The sequence below is a fragment of the Agelaius tricolor genome, unplaced genomic scaffold (assembly GCF_023055355.1).
Source record: "Agelaius tricolor isolate 1412-34295 unplaced genomic scaffold, bAgeTri1.0.p SCAF_3, whole genome shotgun sequence".
Classification (NCBI taxonomy): domain Eukaryota; kingdom Metazoa; phylum Chordata; class Aves; order Passeriformes; family Icteridae; genus Agelaius; species Agelaius tricolor.
The window spans coordinates 6,531,079-6,547,818 of NW_027269263.1; the positions used below are offsets into that span (position 1 = coordinate 6,531,079).

Below are 16,740 nucleotides of genomic sequence, written 5' to 3' on the forward strand. Positions count from 1 at the left end.
GCAACCCCACTGACTTCAGCTGGGTTATGTGGATGTGAACCAGCATAGGAGGCAGCATGATCCATATGCAGAGAATGTCTTTCTTTTAAACAAATCCTTGCTTATAATTAACATCCAGATTTACCTGCAGGAAGCTCCCTCCAAGGGGATGCCTCAGTGAGGCAGTCCAGCTGCACCAGAAAGAGGATACCACTCCTTAAGCTCAACCATCCTGGAGTTTTTCAAAAAGAAATTGGCACACTGAGAAAAGCATTTTGCAAGAAGAGACCATTGCCATTGCAGTACAAGCACTTGGACTGAAATACAACAATACAATATTCTTCTGAGTTCATTAGTGCAAGTTTCCACATGTGAACCCCACACGGAATGCTGCACATGAAAAAATGTAAACAACAGAGAAATTCTAATTCTCATCGGTGTGCCAGCCTCACCCCCACCCCGACACACCCGCCCTCCCCCCCTTCATATAAAATGGTTTGCAGTTCCCTTATAGTTCACAACACCCTCCTCAACACCCACCCTGCTGGACAACACAAGGAGGCTTCTCCACCAGCAAGGAAGAGCCAGAAGAACAGCTACCACAATTCCTAGAAACCTAGAATGAAGCTGGGCAAAAAACCCCTTAGTACACCATCTTCAGAGACCAACAGCAAGAGCCTGGAGATCACCAAGGCTTTTTAAAGGTATTCTGGACTAGTAGGAAAAACCCTTTATTACAGATGGAGTCCCAATGAGACAGTTTTCCTTGGAGCTGAAACCAAATGAGGATCCAGTGCTCCAGATGAGTGGCAGCTAGCAAGAGTAACTTGTCACTAATTTTGTCAACAGTGTCAACTGCGAGCCCATGCCGTATTTTCAGATAACTTCTCTTTTAGGTGAAACTGGCTGGCAAGGAAGCAACAGAGAACAATAAAACCCCAAAGGCGCCTCTGGAAAGTTGCCATCCCCATTCCATAGCCAAAGGTGAGGAGGCAGGAGCTCTCAGGACCTTTGTTTTGAGAGAGAAGACTCAGAGGGCCAGTCTGTGAAGGCACTGAGCACCTTGAGTGGATGTGATGTCAGAAGAAGGTGCAAATGCACAATGCCATCTAAGACCAGGTATACTGTGTGCTCTGCTGCAACAAAACAAATCCAAAGCACTGCACTGGAGTCCAAGAGGAGTTAACAATATCCTAGGTTGCCCCTTAAACTACACAAATAATGTTTTCACTTGATTAATAATCTCCCTGTCAAAACCACCATGGTGAGGCTGATGGGAGAAGGGGCTAAATATGACAATATACAAAAATAGAGATGTGAATATAAAATGGTTTGGTTAAGAATATCTTAAAATTTGACATTCACAGCGGTTAATACCTAAGTATTAAACTCACACCACGCAGAAGAGGAGGTATGTCAAAATCATACTGAGAAAAACTGGCTTTACCTAACACAAAGAAAACAGAGCAGTTAATACAGCAGGGGAACCCCTTCCAATGATCAAAACATCTATTTTTCTTATGGACAGTTGTTCCACTGAAAGTTAAATGCTTCCTTACTAGGAAAAAATAATATATATATTTATATATATATGATTTGTATACTGTGATATCAATATACACTGAAAGTACTGCAAGGATATATTATTCATTTACAGTAAAACTAACAATCCATGGTTAAATTTATAGATTATAAATATGCTGTCTATATTATATGTGGTATAAAAATATTTGACATTTTGTGGGCACTAGGTCAAAATAAGATTTTCTTTTTTAAGGGACTAAAAATCATTCAGGTATATGCATATTACCCTTGTCAATAATGTGAGAATTGTACTGACCTGGTACAAAACAGAGTCCTACCATGCTGGCAAAATGAGGAGGGTAATGTATAGCATGATTAGCATAATAATCACTGCATGACAAGGCTAATTAGGAGAAAACCCGGCATTTACAGCAGCCCAGTTCTAGCAGTACTTTAAATAGAAATACCATGAATTTAAGTGACACGGGCAGGAGGAAAGGATGAAGAAAAGACAAGAAAACCTAACTGGGATTAAAAACCAAATTTTAAGATACACCCAACAAAAATAATTGAAATTCCAGAAGCGGGGAGAAAGCTTTAAACGCTCTCATTTGTTAAATGCATTAAGGAAAAACAGAGGTGCATTCATTTAAAAAAGTGTGCAATTGATTTTCTGGATTCACTGCTACGACTGCTGTATTCCTGTAGAAAACAAAGCCCTTTGTGTAAGGTTAATATCTGTCCTGACTGCATTTTCAAGTTTAACTTTAGTTGCTGGCCCTCTGCAGTTAACATAGAGGTTATTTGGCTACTTCCAAGTATCTATGGTATGCTGCTCTGAGACGGACTTCTTTATTATTAATTACTTTAAACATTTTTGGTATTGACAAAACCCACGTATCACCTCACCGGACAAGAAACACATCCCAGTCCTTCCATTTCCTTATGTGCTCAGTCACTTCACTGGATTAAGGCATGTTTTTGTGTTCCATTTGCAAAAATAAAAACTTTTTGTACAAACGTCTGGGTTCTTTTATACAAAAATTTCTTTTCTTCTTATGGCACAAGCAGCAGCTGCTGTTTAAGAAAATATATAAATATCCTTTTTTTTTTCTTTTTGTGTTTGTGTTTTTTTTTTTAAATTCTTCTGTACAAATATCTTCAGTGCTCCTCCTCCCCACATTTACCTGTACACGCTCGGCTCCCTCCCCCCGTCCCCGGCGGAACCTTTCGTATTTACAGCGCGGCGGGCGCGGGGCGGGGGGGCCGCGCCTCAGGACGAGTCGGTGCAGGGCGACGGCGGCGGCGGGTACAGGTGGTGCGAGTAGCTGCGCTCGGTGTACGGCGACGGCGGGCAGCTCTCGCAGTTCTCCTCGGCAGACAGGTACTGGCTGCGAGGCGTGGGCGGCGGCGGCACCGGCTCCGAGTCGTAGTTGAGGTCGCTGGTGTAGCCCTTGGCGGCGGCGATGGCGGCGGCGGGCGGGCGGCGGCTCGGGCCGTAGTCGCTGTCGCACACGTCCGTGCTGCAGGGCGTGGTGGGCGGCGCGAAGTGCCGGTAGCTGTAGGGCCGGTAGCTGTGAGGGGACATGGAGCGGGGAAAAGGTCACTTTTCCTTTCTCAAGGTGGAAAGAGAAAGCAGGGTGACCTCTGCAGAAATGCACAGCATCTCCTGTCTAAACTTCCCTGAGTGAAAAAGGCACCTATTTTATGACTGGCTTTTCGCAAATATTAAAATGAATATTATATGTGTTGTGTTACAAAGTGATGCTGTATTAATTCTCTTAAGTCGCGTGTTAAATATAGTTTTAGGTTATAACAAAATATTAAAATAGAAACTATGCTATGGAGGATACTTTTTTAAAGAAAGGACTCGCAGCAAGATAGCAGCCCCAGGACACCTAAATCTTTCAGAGAAAAAGAATCTATTGCCCTCTCATCAGAAGAAACGAACTTCTTCCCGCCTCGAAGGTGCTGTTAGGATTCGGAGGAAGAAGTTGACACGGACCAGACAGAATCCTGTGTTTGAATGGAATTTATGCATCATGTATGGGGTGTATGAATATGCAACAGGCTATTGTTTTTAAGGGTTAATCCTCTGTTAACGTGTGTCCTTTTTCGGGCTTGTGCTTCCCAGAAAAAGGTACCTGGACGTCCATAACTCTTTGTCTCTATTGTCTTATATTGTCCTAATTCAAATTGTCCAAATTGTTATTACTCTAATTGTATTACTATTTTTATTACAATTTTATTACTATTAAACTTTTAAAATTTTAGAAAGAATTGATTGGCGTTTTTCACACCTGCAGAAGTGCTGCAGCACTGGGCTTTACTGGTAGAAAATGAATTTTGTGCTCCAGACTGCTGGGATTGGACAGCAGGCCGCGTTTGGTGTAAGTTTTCTCTCATTGTGTTCGGGTTAATTTAATCCATAATACTGTGGGTTCCCCATCCCTGGAGGTGTGCCAGGCCAGCCTGGAGTAACCCAGTCTAGTGGAAGATGTCCCTGCTCATAGCAGAGGGTGGAACTGGATGGGCTGGTCATTCCCACCCAGTTCCCTCCCAGCCACTGCGTTCTGTGATGCCAAGATCACTGCAGAGCCCAGGTTTGCTGAGTGCTTCCCGGTTTCCAGCTGTTCCCAGTGACCCTGGCACTGCCTGCTCAGAGATGCAAGGAGCACCTGTGACTGCTTGAACAGTCTCTCACACAACAGGCTCCCTAAGGACTTCATTCAGGTAGAAAAAGTTGCTCCTAAGACAGTGGGGCAGGGGTGTGCATATGCCTCTGTAATAGCTGTGTTCAATTATGGAGAAGATAATTCTGTTTCCATTACAAAGTTTCTGGATACTAACTTCCAAAGCCAGACAGAAGGACTGAAAATTACCTGGGCACACTCAAATCACTCAGGAGAAGCATTCCTTAGAGAAGTAACAGGGATGAAATTCTCAAAGGCTGCTACCACAAAACATCTTTTAAAACGAGCCCAAGATAGTTTCAAGGAAACAAATTAGAAAGGGAAATGCATGGTAACTACAACTCCCAGCATCACAGTCAGTGGCTGGGAACACCAGGGGATGCAGCTCCTCTATAGTCAAGTCAGAATACTAGGAAAGAAGTAAGATCAGAAGCAGCAAGAGCAGTGTTTACTTTTGGGTGAGGGAGCATTTGGAAAATATCAAACCCTCTGCTACATCCCTAATATAATTTATAATACTGAAAGTCACATCAGCTAACCAGCAGATGACCCATGCTGGTGCCTGAATTTGGTTTCTTTCATTAGAAAATTACTTGTAATTTAAAAAGATTTTTCATATGGCTGCAAGGGATCATTATAAACATCTGGTCTGACCTTCTGCACAACAGAGGCCATATTTTCTGCTAATGGAGAAGAGATGTCTGCTCAGCCCCAGAGACCTCATTACCCAGAGCCCCCAAAGGCTCTGTGTTAGGGAGGCACATCTTTCAGACAAATACAGCACACTCTTCTCACTGACCACACATCTACTGGTGATTTGGGAGGGGAACCTTTACACCCTTGGGTAGCAGGGGTCTGTTGCTCTATTTTTGGTAACTTGTTATAAAATCATAACTAACTCCAGCATTCTTACAGGGAAAGTAAGAAAAATACATTCAAACAGAGATAAAATGCATGCTTATAAATACTAGTCAAGAGAAAATAAAGCAAAAGATAAGCAATCTTTTCCAGACATTAACCCTTCATGTGTCAACTAGAAATTCTGTGCTTTATCTAGACAACAACATTAATGTTACTTATGACTTATTAGCCTTTATATTGCCAACTTTTCCTCCACAGGGTATTTGCTTATAATTTCTGATAATTACATAACAAATTATTTATGGCAGAAGCCTAAAAAAGGCAGGGTTCACTGCAGGGTAAGTTATTTTGGCTCAAAATTCTCATGGCATTGCATTTCTTTTGGCACATAGCTTGTTTTGTGATGAGTGCTCTCACTCTCCCTAAGGAATATACCCCAGGGATGTATCACTACCCCCTTAGTGTATGATTTACCTCAAACAGTGCTGCACTTCCACACAGGCAGCAGTGCCATGGTACACGTGAGCCCATTTAAGCACCAGTTTAGTGCTTGCAGAATTAGGGCCTTTGATTGTAATTCTTGCAGAGCAGAGGCTGCCTTTATTCTGCATTTTCTACACTAACTGCTTTGATCCTGACAGAAGCTATTGTAATAGTAATTACCTGTAGGATCTATGAGTGGATGGGCTGTTTGAAGAATAACCAAATTCCATGGTGTAGTGTGAACGTTCAGTGGCTGGTGATGGTGGTGGGTTCAAAATCTAAGGAGTAAGAAAGAAAAAAAGGCACTTTTAAAAAGGGAAGCTACAAAGGGAACTCGAGAAAACACCAGTTTATAGTTTTTAGTACTGTCTAACAGGAACCTGAAGTAAAGAACTGCATACATAGCCCACCCAGCAAATGGGATTTTTTCCTGTTATTGCCCAGCTCTTAAGCAGACCCTGGAAATGCCATTTCTTGCCTTTCCTGTTACTTACTTGCTACTAAGCTCTTCTCAAAAAACATTGACTGCTTTGGCCATTTTGACATAGCCAGTGCTGAGAAGTAAAGTTGCAACAAGCTGTTCAATTCTAGATTGTCACTAGGGCCATCACTGCCCCAGACTGTCACTAGGGCCACCACTGCCCCAGGCAGACTGGCAGAGCTCTGCTCCTGCCAGCTGCAGTCCCCAAGTATTGCTCTGCTTACAACACTTGCAGCGTGCTGGCCAAAGCAAGCATTCCTCCCCTATGCAGGCATGTTCTTACTCCATGTGTTTGGATTAATTTAAAGCTGATTTAAAGCCTGATCAGTTGATTCTCAGAACTGAAAACCAACCATTGGGAGATTCCAGCCTTCACAGACCAAGCATGGGACTCTTTAACACTCCACAGTGGTTTGGTGAGCTCCATAAAAATTCCCATCACCACAGATGCTAGAAGTGAAGAGGCAGGGAGCCCTCTAGGGCTGGCACCAACTGTTACACAGCAGTTAGTGCAGCACACTACACATTGGTGATGGAGCTGCAAAACACTTGTTTACTTATTTACCTGTCACTTGTAAGACACATGACACAAAGCTTCATTTTAATTCCTTGAAAGGTCTGTACAGAATCAACCTTAGCTTTACCTTCACAGCACATGGCAGAGCAAAATGAAAGGAGATCTCTCTGCCAGAGCTGCTCAACATCTGCAGGGATTTTTTCTTCTCCCCTGACAGTCAATCTTATATTTTTCTTCCTGGCACTGAGCTCTCTCACAACTTTTTTTTTAATTAAGTGAAAATTTCTAGACCATTTTGGAAAAGACAATCCTCTTCCCTTTCAAAATCACTCCATATCCAAACAAGTTTATTAGACTAGAATTCTAAATCAAAACATTAATCTGTCAATTGATTAACCTTTAGAAAGACAGTGTGACTTCCCTGAAAGTTATTAAAGGTTTATGAACAACAGAATGACTTACTGGAGGAAAGTAAGTGCCTTTGGTACTTGAAGAACTGCTGGAGGAGGCTCCTGTAACATGGGCCCTGTCATAGGGTGGGCCACTGCTCCCTCCCATGATGCTGAGGGAGCTGATGACAGATTTACCTCGAGACATACCTGAAGAACAGAGATGTATGTCAGTATTCAATTTTTCCTCAATTCACAGACAAAAGGAAGCTTAAAAAATAATCTGGAGGACAACAGCAGTATAAGCACAACTTGCAAGCCCAGAATTAATTATCTTGGTATTAAAACCAAGTTATGCTCTGAGAGGAGCCTGCTGGATCTAAAAGCCACAAGGTACAGTACATATTTAATCAATATATACAGAAGCAGTGCATACAGATGAAGTGCAATGTTGTGGTTAAGTTTTACTTTTTAAACAGCAGTAGCATCATGTGCTTGGACTGATATTGGAAAATTCATCGTTAAATGAAATAAGCTGAGACCAAAGTTATTGCTGATCATTACAGACTTGGCAAGAAGTCTCACAAGCATACAAACCTAGACTGCAAACCCACCAAGAATGATTACATAATGTTTAAAATCCCGTGAATATAACTCTGTGTAAATTTACCTATACTGTTGTGAAAATTTGCTGCTGCTACAATGGCCCAAAAAGGGGATTCCTTAGTAGCAAAAGAAGAATATGCACAGTGCATGCATTTATTTAAACTTAAGTTCTGCTAAGTACCTAAATGCTTGGGTAAAATAGCAGTTCATTAGTGTGAAGAAGGATGGCAACAAGCCTTGGCAGTCCTGGCTTCCCACAGCTTCCAAGAACTGCATCTGGAGCAGATTCATTTCCTGTACACAGATGCACAGCATCCTCAAGTACAGCTGTGGGGTGCCAGGGACAAGGATCAGCCCTTGACTTACCAGGCAGAGAGCCTGACAGAGAGCTTGGGTGAGGCACGTAGCCCAGAGGCACCGGGGCTGGCCCGTGCACCACGTAGTCATTGGTCATGGTTTCCCCATCGCCCTTCATGCGTGGGCACAGCACCCTCTGGCAGATGAAGTACATTGCTCCCACCACAAAGACTGTAAGGATCACACCAATGATGGAGCCTATGGTGTTGTTGGGCTGTGGTGCAGGTTCCTCCGTTGTGTCTAAAAGGGAAAAGAAAAATCAGACCATGGAAGTTTAGACCAACATTAGTTTTTCTTGCATCCTGCCACTTTGCTCCTCTTCTGTAGGCAGACAACAACTTTCAAATTAATATATGGGAGGAACAAACAGGCCCTAGGACAGGTCTGTTCAAAGACTCTGAGTGTCCATAAGGGCTACCTGCAGCCTCCAAGATGAGCTCCAAACATGCCATGAGGTTTTTTGGATCACAAATGACACAAAATGAGTAGTAAGTGCATGCATGTCTAGGGGGAGTGATGGCCCTGCTCTTGCTTCAGGCTGACAAGCAGAGCTTTCCTTTGAACTTGATGAACAAGACCTGCAGCCACGTCTCCAGATAACACTGTGCAGGGGACTCCTCTTGTGCTTTTCTTGTCACTGAAGATGGCAACAACTGCTTTTCATGTCACCCTCGGCTATCAGGGTAAGAGACTGGCACTGCCTTTTCTCAGCAGTGTAACAATCACTTATGGTGCACCACCTGGACTGTTCAGCAGTGATGAATTTGGGGAGTGCTGCTGTTTATTAAGCTACCTAAAGTATTCCACATCTGACCCACCCTTCTGGTTACAGATACAGCTGAGCATCAGCCTGAGAAGTGCCATCTTACGAGGAATCTGTACCCAAAACAATTATTCAACAGTCAAAATGAGTGGATTTCCCTACAAGACCAGTTCTAAGCAATGACATTTCTGGGAGTAACTGACAACCCCCTGCCTGTGCTCATGAATTTGACAAGAAAGGCAGACTTTAAAGTATTTTCTGTTCTAGTCAGTGTTTTACATCTTAAGCATTACTGAAAGTTTTTTTTCTCTACACATTTTCTTCTCCCTGAACACCAAACCCACACTTGAACCAGCTTGTCACAGTCTACAGATATAAGTAAACAGACTTCTGATCATAGTGAAAGAGGGATGGTGACAACTGCCATCTTATTCTGGGTGGGCCAATTTTCCATCCTCTGTTAAAAAACTGGAGAACATACAAACTCTAATAAAGGGAACTAGACAAGCCTGTGATAATGTCACTAGTGACTTGGTAGCATGACAGAACATCTCTTAATACTCCTTCTTAAGATCAAGGGTCCAACTCTGGCTTTGCATTTTCAAATTATCTGTGTGCCAGCTGTGATATATGGATCTCTAACACAAGACAAGATGTCCCTATTTACAATTTCTTTTAAAGCACCAACAGTGAAAGTGAACTTTGGAGTTTGAATTTTAAAGGCAGTGGCTTTCTTGTAGAGCCCTGGAGATTTCCAGGTAGGGGATATCACATGTTACAAATCAGAAATCAAGCTCAGAATTACATCCTTCCAAGATTAAAAAAAAAGAAATTTTAGAAGGTTTGCTCTATAAACAGAGTGTTCCTCTGATTCTAAAAGCACCTGCTATTAATTCTCTGGATGAGAAAACCATGAAGCAGAGAAGTTACAGATGAACGCCTCATGCCAATAGATATTTTTTAACATTGCAGGAACTCAGCATATAAACATTATAGTAAAACAAACCTTTTACTTCTTTTAAAATTTGAAAAAGTAAGAAGAAAAATAACAGGCATTCTCTGCCTCAGAAACTACTTGTTCAGAATACTAATTATTTTTGCTATTCCTATTCCACCATGTTGTGCATTAATTGCATGGCAGCAGTTACGAGGCATTAACTATGGGAACAACTAATTCAGTCTGCTTGGCAGAATAAAATCAAACTCATAGGAAAGGTGAGAAGCAAATTTTGGATGCTGCAACCAAGTCTCCAGTCTCAGGCAGTACACTTACAACATCCTTGCTCATCAGAGCTGTCACTGCAGTCCAGGTTGTGATCACACTTCTTGCTTTTCCCGATGCACTGCCCACTGGCACAGCGGAACTGATCCGTTAAACACAGCACTGCAAAGAGCCCCCAACCAACAGTCAGCACCAGAAACTGCTCTTGAAAACCATTAAGAAATAAAGACACCAAAGCACACAATCAGGAGTATCTTGGGAGAGCTTGGAGTGCTGCAAGCTTCATTTCTGGAAGTGGCCAGCAGCACACAGAGTCCCTCACGTGAACCAAGCAGATCAAGTGACTCAGTGTTCTGTTGAGGATGGTACCTGGGCTTTACTGCCTGCCCACAGTAAGAACACTACAAGATAAAGTGACCCTCATCTAAAATAGCTCAGAGGCCATTGAGAAGACAGGCACTTATCCCAGGATATGGTTATTGCAATATTACTATAAGAATCTCCAAACCCAAGCATTTACAATATAAAAGAGAATAGTTAGGTTATGAAAAATAAATCTGCCAAACGACGATAATAAAATTGTTTAAGAAAGATCAATGTCCTTCTTAATGTCCTTGTGCTCTTCCTGTAAACCAGAAAAGTCCTCAAACATGAGACAATATATTGACTTGATATTATGTTTTTAAACTGAAATGAAGGACAAAATATGAAACTGAAGCTTTTCTAGTACCCTGAAAAAATAAAAGGTGCTGCAGGCAAGATGTTGGCTGCTGCTGTTTCCACATATTCCTGCCTCCTGTTTCTCATAAATCCAGAAATCCATTTTTGTCTTCAGCTGAATTAAGAAGTTAAAGTAAAGGCTTTTCTGATTTGTAATGAACTTGAATACTCTCAGTAACAGGACCCCTTTGAAGGTGATAAACAGCCCCTAGTCTGACATCTCCAGTTGCTGAATGACAACTGGAAGTTAACTTGCACAACAGATTTTCAGATGTCAGCATCTCAGCTGGCTAATAATCACCTTTCAGCACACAGGAATTTCAGCTCTATGTTTTTGTTTGAGCTGGAGCATATCTTTTGGAAAGAAATTTAGCCTTGATTTAAAGTCATTTCAACAGTCTCCACAAAGAAGGAATATGCACTGAAAGGATATAAAGAAGAAGCATCCTTTCAAGCTTACAAGCTGTCCCTACAACTCTTCACTACATCTGCAATAGCGAAAAGATGAGTTTGCTCAGATTTCATGTTTTGTAGTGGTGGGGCAGTTCAGATTTCACCAGCAAAACCTTTCCAAAATGAACTAAATACTCATTGTGCTGGCAACAGCACTTCCCTCTGTAAAGACAGCTTAAATACTCTCTTTTGCTGTGCTCTACAGGAAGAAGAGGTTTCCAGAAATCTCCTGTCTCTCACTCCTGCTTACTCAGAAAAGCTAATTTTGTTCAGGTATTGTAAAATAAACAATTCCAAAACCTTTACTCGGTACAAGGCACACAAAAAGCTATGAGAAGGATTTGCTCCACTTTGTAGTTCAATCCCAGATACTAGGTTTTTAGAGCTTAAAATCATGCCATTTTTGATAGTACTTTTCACAAACAGCATTTAAGCCACTCTGCTGGAGATCACTCTTAATTTCCACTTCACATGTAGAGAAACAAAAGTATGGAGTTACGAAATAACTTCTATTTAACAGAGCAGTTTAAAAGCTAGCAGAACTTTGGATTTTTTCAAATCCTACTCAGCAGTAACACTGGTACTCATCCCTGTTCCTGTGACAGGTACATTCCCATCCCGGTGGGCAGCATCTCCCGTACCTTCGCAGTTCTTCTCATCTGAGTTGTCCTGGCAATTGGCTTCCCCATTGCAGCGCAGGGCACTGTCTATGCACTGCCCACTCTCACACTGGAACTGGCTCTCAGAGCACACTGGGCAGTTCTTCTCATCACTATGGTCCTCACACTCAGTGAAGCCATCGCAGCGCCAGGCCACCGGGATGCAGTCAATCTCACCTGTGAAACAGGTGAACTGCTGAGGGGAGCATGTTGGTGGTTCTTTGGAAATCAAGCAAACAAACAGAAGTTAAGAATCCAGGTGAACAAAGAGCAGGACAGGTAAGGACAGGTAAGCTGCTTTCCTATATCAAAGCAACTGATGAACAGTGTGCCACATCATAAGGTCACTTCCACAGCCACTGCATTCACAGCCACTTTTGCAGACCTCGAGGCCAGTGTGACTGATGCAGGCTCACAGCAACAGGGGCTTGACAGATGAAGAACAAGAGGAACAGAGAAACATGCACACTCAAAACACAATTCTTTTCTTCCCTTCCCACTTCAGACTGTCACACCTTTCTCATAGTAAGACTTCATGTCAAAGTCATCACACTCTTCAACTCCCCCTTTCCTGCTATAACACCACTGTGTACATAGCCAATGGCTTACCCTCTTTTTCAAGTTTGACAGCCATTGTATAGAAGATGTTAAAAGGATGTAATTTGCTGCAGATGGATGCACTGTGTGACTCAGTGTCTAGTTATGTGCCCTTCACAGCTCCATTCAGTCAAAATTATTTAAAACAAAAAACTGCTCCATCTAGTCAAGTTCCACTACCTCGAGACATCTGTTAGCTGTTATTTAACATTTACTACATTAACTGTTAATCTCAGGCAGTAAGTAAGTGTAGATCTTTTTCCTTTTTTAATCCCCCTTTTCCTCCTGCAGCTTTTTGGCCTGGTATTAAACTTGCTCTGAGAAAATATCTGGCTTATGTTCGCTCTTGTTCCATTGTGAGACCACACGTCGCCTCGATGGCAAGATGATTGCATAATAAACCCATTCAGTCCAGTGGCACCAAAGTGCCTGTCCTCTCCCCCATTCCAGCCCCACCCCTGGAGACACCAGGGCGTGGGCTACAGTGGCCATGGAAGGAGGCAACTCGCCCTTCTGGGATTGCAGTTCAGAAAGACACGCACAGGGGGAGCTTGGGAAGGACAACAGAGAAGAACAGAACAGCACAGACTGTGCAATGTGCCAGAATGTGAGAATCTACCACTGCCTGAAAAGGCAGAACATGGGGAGTGACAGCAAAAAGTAATAAAAATCATAAAATTAAAGAACCAAGTTGAAATAATTCAAGTTAAGTTGAGTCTTAAGTGTAAGTCTTAAGTAGAAAGGGTGAACAGAAATCCTTATTCAATAGTTAGGGATTCTTTTCCTCTTCCCTTACTTCTTCTCAATACTTGCAAATTTAGCTGGAGGGTGGAGGGAAAGAGGTGAGTCTGTACAGGTGTGTAACAGCACCTGGTGCACTGTCACATTCCTTGGCTCAGAAGCCATCCCTGAAGATGGAGACACTCCCCAAAGCTGAAGCTAAGAGCTCAGGGACACAGAAGTGGGGAAGGACTCACCTCCACAGGACAGCTCATCCTGCAGCAGCACCAGGTGCACGGGGCAAGAGCAGCGCGTGGAGCCGTCCCCCTTCACAATGCAAATGTGGGAGCAGCCACCATTGTCCTGAGAGCATGGATGTTGTCCTAGGGTTTTAGAAATAAATAAGAAGTAAGAAATCCACAACTATTTTATGACCTTTCAGTCATTTCTTCATTACCTCCTACCCCCTGGGGAGAGGATTAATGAAAAATCTCTGGTAATGTTGTATTTTGTACTGTGTATTTCTCTCTACACACATCTAAAATCATACATGGGTAACTCTCCATGATCTGAAACTACTCTAAGAATTTATACTAAAATGTACTCAAAGCATTTTGCTTCTTGTGCGAGGTAGCAGTAGTTCTCTGCAGCAAATGGCACATTAGTAATACAAAAAGATGTCTTGGATTCCCTACTTCATTTTCTCTACCAAAGACCATTAAAAAAATAAACTTTTCTAATTTACGAATTCTGAAGCTTCCCCACAATCTCTGAAACTCAAATTAACATGCTCTAGATAAATATGTCTCTTCATTTTAATGTTTAATAAGGACAACATACTTCTCTTGGAACTCCTGACAGATTTACTGAGATTAATAGCACACAAAACTAGTAGTAGTCTGCACTGATGTTTTAATTAAACATCCCCAGACATTTTTCTACATATTTCTCCAAGGCATGCACCAGAGCCTACTAACCAGGCCTATTTCCTCCAGGATGACAGCAACTCCACTGCTTTAACCATTCACCTCCCACCACTTCAAGCATGTGTGTGTGGAAAGGCCTGGTAAGCAGAAACTTTTTAAAAGTGCAGCCACAATCAACACAAATTGCTATTTAATACACACTTCCTTTGTGCAATGCAACATTGCTCCTCTGTCAATTCACTTTCAGTATGAAATACCACCACCAAAAGTTGTTCACTTTGCCTTCAAGGCAGGCAGTCCACTGAAACATTGACAGCTAGTGACAGGCCCTGAGAGCTGTGCTTGCCTAAACAGTGAACACCCAATAGCAATGCACTAGCACGATCCAGAAAGTCCTCTATTAGGGATAACAGGATGTTTCCACTGTGTCTAGAGACACTCAAATGCCAGGTGCCTGCATGGGACTACCAATCAAGTTGTCATCAGCAACAAAACACGATGCTGGGGTTGTGATAGATTTCCAGTCTGTTGCCAAGTGCCTGAAGGAAACAACCTAACAGCAGCGATACCAACTCCTCACCCCCTCCATCTGCACTGATGTGGATCAGCAACAAGGCACGACAGGCTCGTGTCTCTTGGCTCGAGTCTCACAGGCCCTGTTTGCACCTGCAAGCAGGGATTGCACTCACTGTATTCCTGCAGGTTGAGCTCCTTCACAGCATGGATGTCACTGAGTTGTGCAATGCGAGCCTGGACCTTTGTACGTCCTTCTCGACCGGTCATATCAATCTTCTCAATCATCTGCTGCTGCCTGTCAATCCAGTAGAGCCAGTTCTCAAAGACAGTCAGTCCCACAGGCTGCAGGATATTGGAGTCTTCCAAAACGATCCGGTTAGCACCTGCAGAAGGGAGACAGGGCTTTGGTTCAGCTAGGCAAAACTATCAGAAACATCTCCATCACTCACACCACTATTTTTCACTCCTTTTATGCTATTGGGTAAGCCTACTACAAAACCCCAGGCAATTCTGGGCCCTCTGATGCAAGACTGATGCATTTTGCAGACAGATGATCAAATTTTTTTTTCTGCTTTCACCAAGAAGAGAGTTTTTGTGCACAAAAAATATCTAGCGTATTTAAGAAGCACCTGGAATGGAGGGGCTCATCTCTCATGAGCCTTTCCAGTCTCTTATCAATATGATGGAAATCAGGAGCTCTTTTCATTCTTCTTTCTCTTTTTGAGAGATTAATTGCTTTGTCTTGCCGTACAACGGGGAATAAGAAGATGGATTATTGGCTTCAGCTAACCCATACAAGATAAATTCCAAATGAAAGGAGGGTAATTAGGACTTCTCACATGAATGATGAGATTAACACTTTTGACTTCCTCATGTTCTTTCCTTTCAGCTATGTTACCTTCACTAAGCTATTAGTGCTAAATTGGGAATGCTCCTTTCTTTCTAGCAAAGACTTACTTTCCTGAGTTCCTTTAGCAATCACCAGGAGCAGACAAGAGGCCTTACACCTCTGAAGAGTGGGTGTTGATTTCTCTGCCAGATTTTCCGGCATTAAATACAGTCAAGAGCAACTGTCACATTTCATGGTTTACTCTCCACATGAACAGAACACAGCAAACAGTTGTTTTAAAAGTATCACTAAGGTCTGTCTGAAGACAGTGAAGACTTTGTAACTCACACAGAAGAAAAATGTTAGTCAAAACCTGAGGGCTCAGGAGGGAGGCTTAATCCATGCTTCCTTTATTTAACATGACGTGGTCATTAACAGTCAAATATTCAGTGAGTGGATCAGATTCTGAGCACAAAATTACTTGCAAAGCACATGGAATCTGCTTCAGTTTTGAGAAGCTGAAACAGGATCACACAAGTCAAGCTAAAGCTTGAAAATTTACCTCTAAATCCTGGTATTTCTGATATGTAAGCTCACTGCTGTGCTTTTTTTTCACTTCTACTACAGCAAACAATAGCTTTACATTGTTCATCCATAGAATGATTTACTGTATTTTTTTTATATTTTTGTTCTGTACAAATATACTGGAATTACTGAATACCAGGGGGAAAAAATCTACCTTAGCCACACAAGATAACCTTAGAGGACAAAAGACACATGTACTTCATGATTTTTTACTTCAAATAAATTCTGTCCCTCTCTGCTTTGATTAGTAGCATGAAGGGTTTTTTTGCTTAAGTAACCTTATGTCAATTATGGTGACTTAGAAACAAATTGAGCTATGAAAAATATATTTCTCTCCTTTTCACAAAATGCACAGAGAGCTCAGAAGTTAAGTAACATTCCAAACATTTACCAAGCATTAAAACCTGAAGGAAAACATGGGAATTCAAATCAGCTAGGCTGGGCTCTCACCACCACTTTGGAGCAACACCAGCAATGATCTGATTAAGAAAAGACGTTGATGAATTCTGGAGGAGGTTATACCCAGACTGACGTAGAAATTAATAGACTGAGTGATGTAAGTCAACCTAAATAACTGCAACCATCTATTACAAACTCCAATAACATGACTAATTCTGTCAGGAAAAGGTAAGAAACAGAAACCTGCATCTTGAGAAATAAAGTTAAGCTGGGAATAGGGCAAAATGCAAGGAAGACAGGAAGGAACACAAAAGGTAAAACCTTGACCTACCCAAATGGAGTCTGTACACGCCCTGCTCTGCCATGCCCACGTCAATCAGCATGGCATTTTGCACTATGTTCCTAAAGCTCTGAAGCTTAATATTTTCATTCCCTTAATGTCTTAATCTTTCTTTTTAATA

At 42.2% G+C, this 16,740-nt stretch overlaps 1 protein-coding gene across 3 annotated transcripts in view; it reads right to left on the reverse strand.

Annotated features, from left to right (window-relative positions):
• Window positions 1-466: 466 nt before the first annotated feature.
• Window positions 467-16,740, reverse strand: part of LRP6 (LDL receptor related protein 6) — a 116,307-nt gene continuing 100,033 nt past the window's right edge. For 2 of the 3 annotated variants that reach the window (XM_071422319.1, XM_071422316.1), the window contains 8 exons: window positions 14,640-14,849; window positions 13,282-13,407; window positions 11,690-11,926; window positions 9,927-10,037; window positions 7,900-8,130; window positions 7,001-7,137; window positions 5,721-5,818; window positions 467-3,077 (listed from right to left, as the gene is read on the reverse strand). In XM_071422319.1, coding sequence (XP_071278420.1) covers window positions 2,777-3,077; window positions 5,721-5,818; window positions 7,001-7,137; window positions 7,900-8,130; window positions 9,927-10,037; window positions 11,690-11,926; window positions 13,282-13,407; window positions 14,640-14,849 — 1,451 coding nt within the window. In that variant the 3' untranslated portion in view covers window positions 467-2,776. The remainder of the gene's footprint in view (window positions 3,078-5,720; window positions 5,819-7,000; window positions 7,138-7,899; window positions 8,131-9,926; window positions 10,038-11,689; window positions 11,927-13,281; window positions 13,408-14,639; window positions 14,850-16,740) is intronic. The other variant, XM_071422318.1, reaches the window with a different exon arrangement.